General features: G+C 50.1%; 1 protein-coding gene across 1 annotated transcript in view; it reads right to left on the bottom strand.

Annotated features, from left to right (window-relative positions):
- Positions 1-1359, bottom strand: part of ITGAE (integrin, alpha E (antigen CD103, human mucosal lymphocyte antigen 1; alpha polypeptide)) — a 92905-nt gene that overhangs the window by 25391 nt on the left and 66155 nt on the right. Inside the window, exon 21 of the mRNA XM_011947507.1 lies at positions 457-589. Coding sequence (XP_011802897.1) covers positions 457-589 — 133 coding nt within the window. The remainder of the gene's footprint in view (positions 1-456; positions 590-1359) is intronic.

Below are 1359 nucleotides of genomic sequence, written 5' to 3'. Positions count from 1 at the left end.
CCAAACAGCAAAGTTTTCTGATCTGTGATTTTAGAGAACCAAACTTCTCAGTGTGGCGGTACTTCTCAGCCACAGCGTGTCCTTGGGAAACAGACTGTTTCCTAGTATCTGTGTCTGTGATCCAGCCTGGGGAATGGCAGGGCAGATTTTCGCTTTCCCATTCTAAGCTGATTTTTACTTTCTCGGTGTCTTAGGGCATTGGAGCTCACTTCTCTCTCAGCACCCTGGTGAAGGAAGGCTGCACACAGGGAGGGGGACAGTGCAGCAGAATATGGTGCCTCGGGAGGAGGCGTGTTAGCCGGACCGGCGGGGATTTAATCTAGTTATTAACCATTTATTGGATGGACCAGGAGGAGGCTGGAGGCAGGGGTGCCAGTGAGGGGGTCGCCACGGAAAAGCAGGCATGCAGCGAGGGAGGGGCGTGAGGGATCTGTTTCCACAGCCGCCGTCAGTTACCTTTTGCATCCTCTTAAACTGCAAGTTTCTGGGGTAATTCAAGGCCATGCTTGTCATGTAGGAATCTTCCCCGGAGTTAGTTAGGCTGACGTTCAGGGTCAGCTCCTTTGTGAGGCCCACCACCAATTCCTGCCTGCACAGGGCACAGATAAAAATGGTACTATTTAATTGTAAAAACTTCGATGCAATAGAATCGCATGTTTTGTTTTTGTTTTTGTTTTTTGAGACAGGGTCTTGCTCTGTCACCGAGGCTAGAGTGTGGCTGCTGTAGCACAATGATCATGGCTCACTACAGCCTCCACTTCCTGGCTCAAGTGGTCCTCCCACCTCAGCCTCCCGAGTAGCTGGGATTACAGGCCTGAGCCACCCAGCCGGGCCGATGCCCAGCTACTTTTTGTTTTTTTGTAGAGACAGTGTCTTGCCATGTGGAGGCGTGTCCTGAACTCCTGGACTCAGGTGATCCACCTGCCTTGGCCTCCCACAATGCTAGGACTACAGGTGTAAGCCACCGCACACAACCCAGAATAGCATCTTCTTAACTAACTTTTTAGATTAAGTTGCCTAGGAATACATTTAGCTTAGACATTTTTCCTCTCAACATAAGCAAACCGCTGGACTGCCACGCCCATCTCAGTTGCTGCATGAGATGATGATAACACCTGCCGTTTATTTAGTGCTTGCCATGTGCCAAGGACTGTGTCAGCTCTCATAGTGATCCTGTGAAATAGCACAGCTACTCTCCATTTCATAGAAGAGGAAACAGAAGCCAAGACAGGCTAATTACCTGTCATCCCAGCACTTTGGGAGGCTGAGGCGGGTGGATCACCTGAGGTCAGGAGTTCAAGACCAGCCTGGCCAACATGGCAAAACCCCATCTCTACTAAAAATACAAAAACTGGCTGG

Source organism: Colobus angolensis, unplaced genomic scaffold (genome assembly GCF_000951035.1).
Source record: "Colobus angolensis palliatus isolate OR3802 unplaced genomic scaffold, Cang.pa_1.0 Scaffold267, whole genome shotgun sequence".
Taxonomy (NCBI): domain Eukaryota; kingdom Metazoa; phylum Chordata; class Mammalia; order Primates; family Cercopithecidae; genus Colobus; species Colobus angolensis.
Note: the sequence above shows the minus strand (reverse complement) of the source record. Positions and strands in the feature narration are given on the sequence as shown.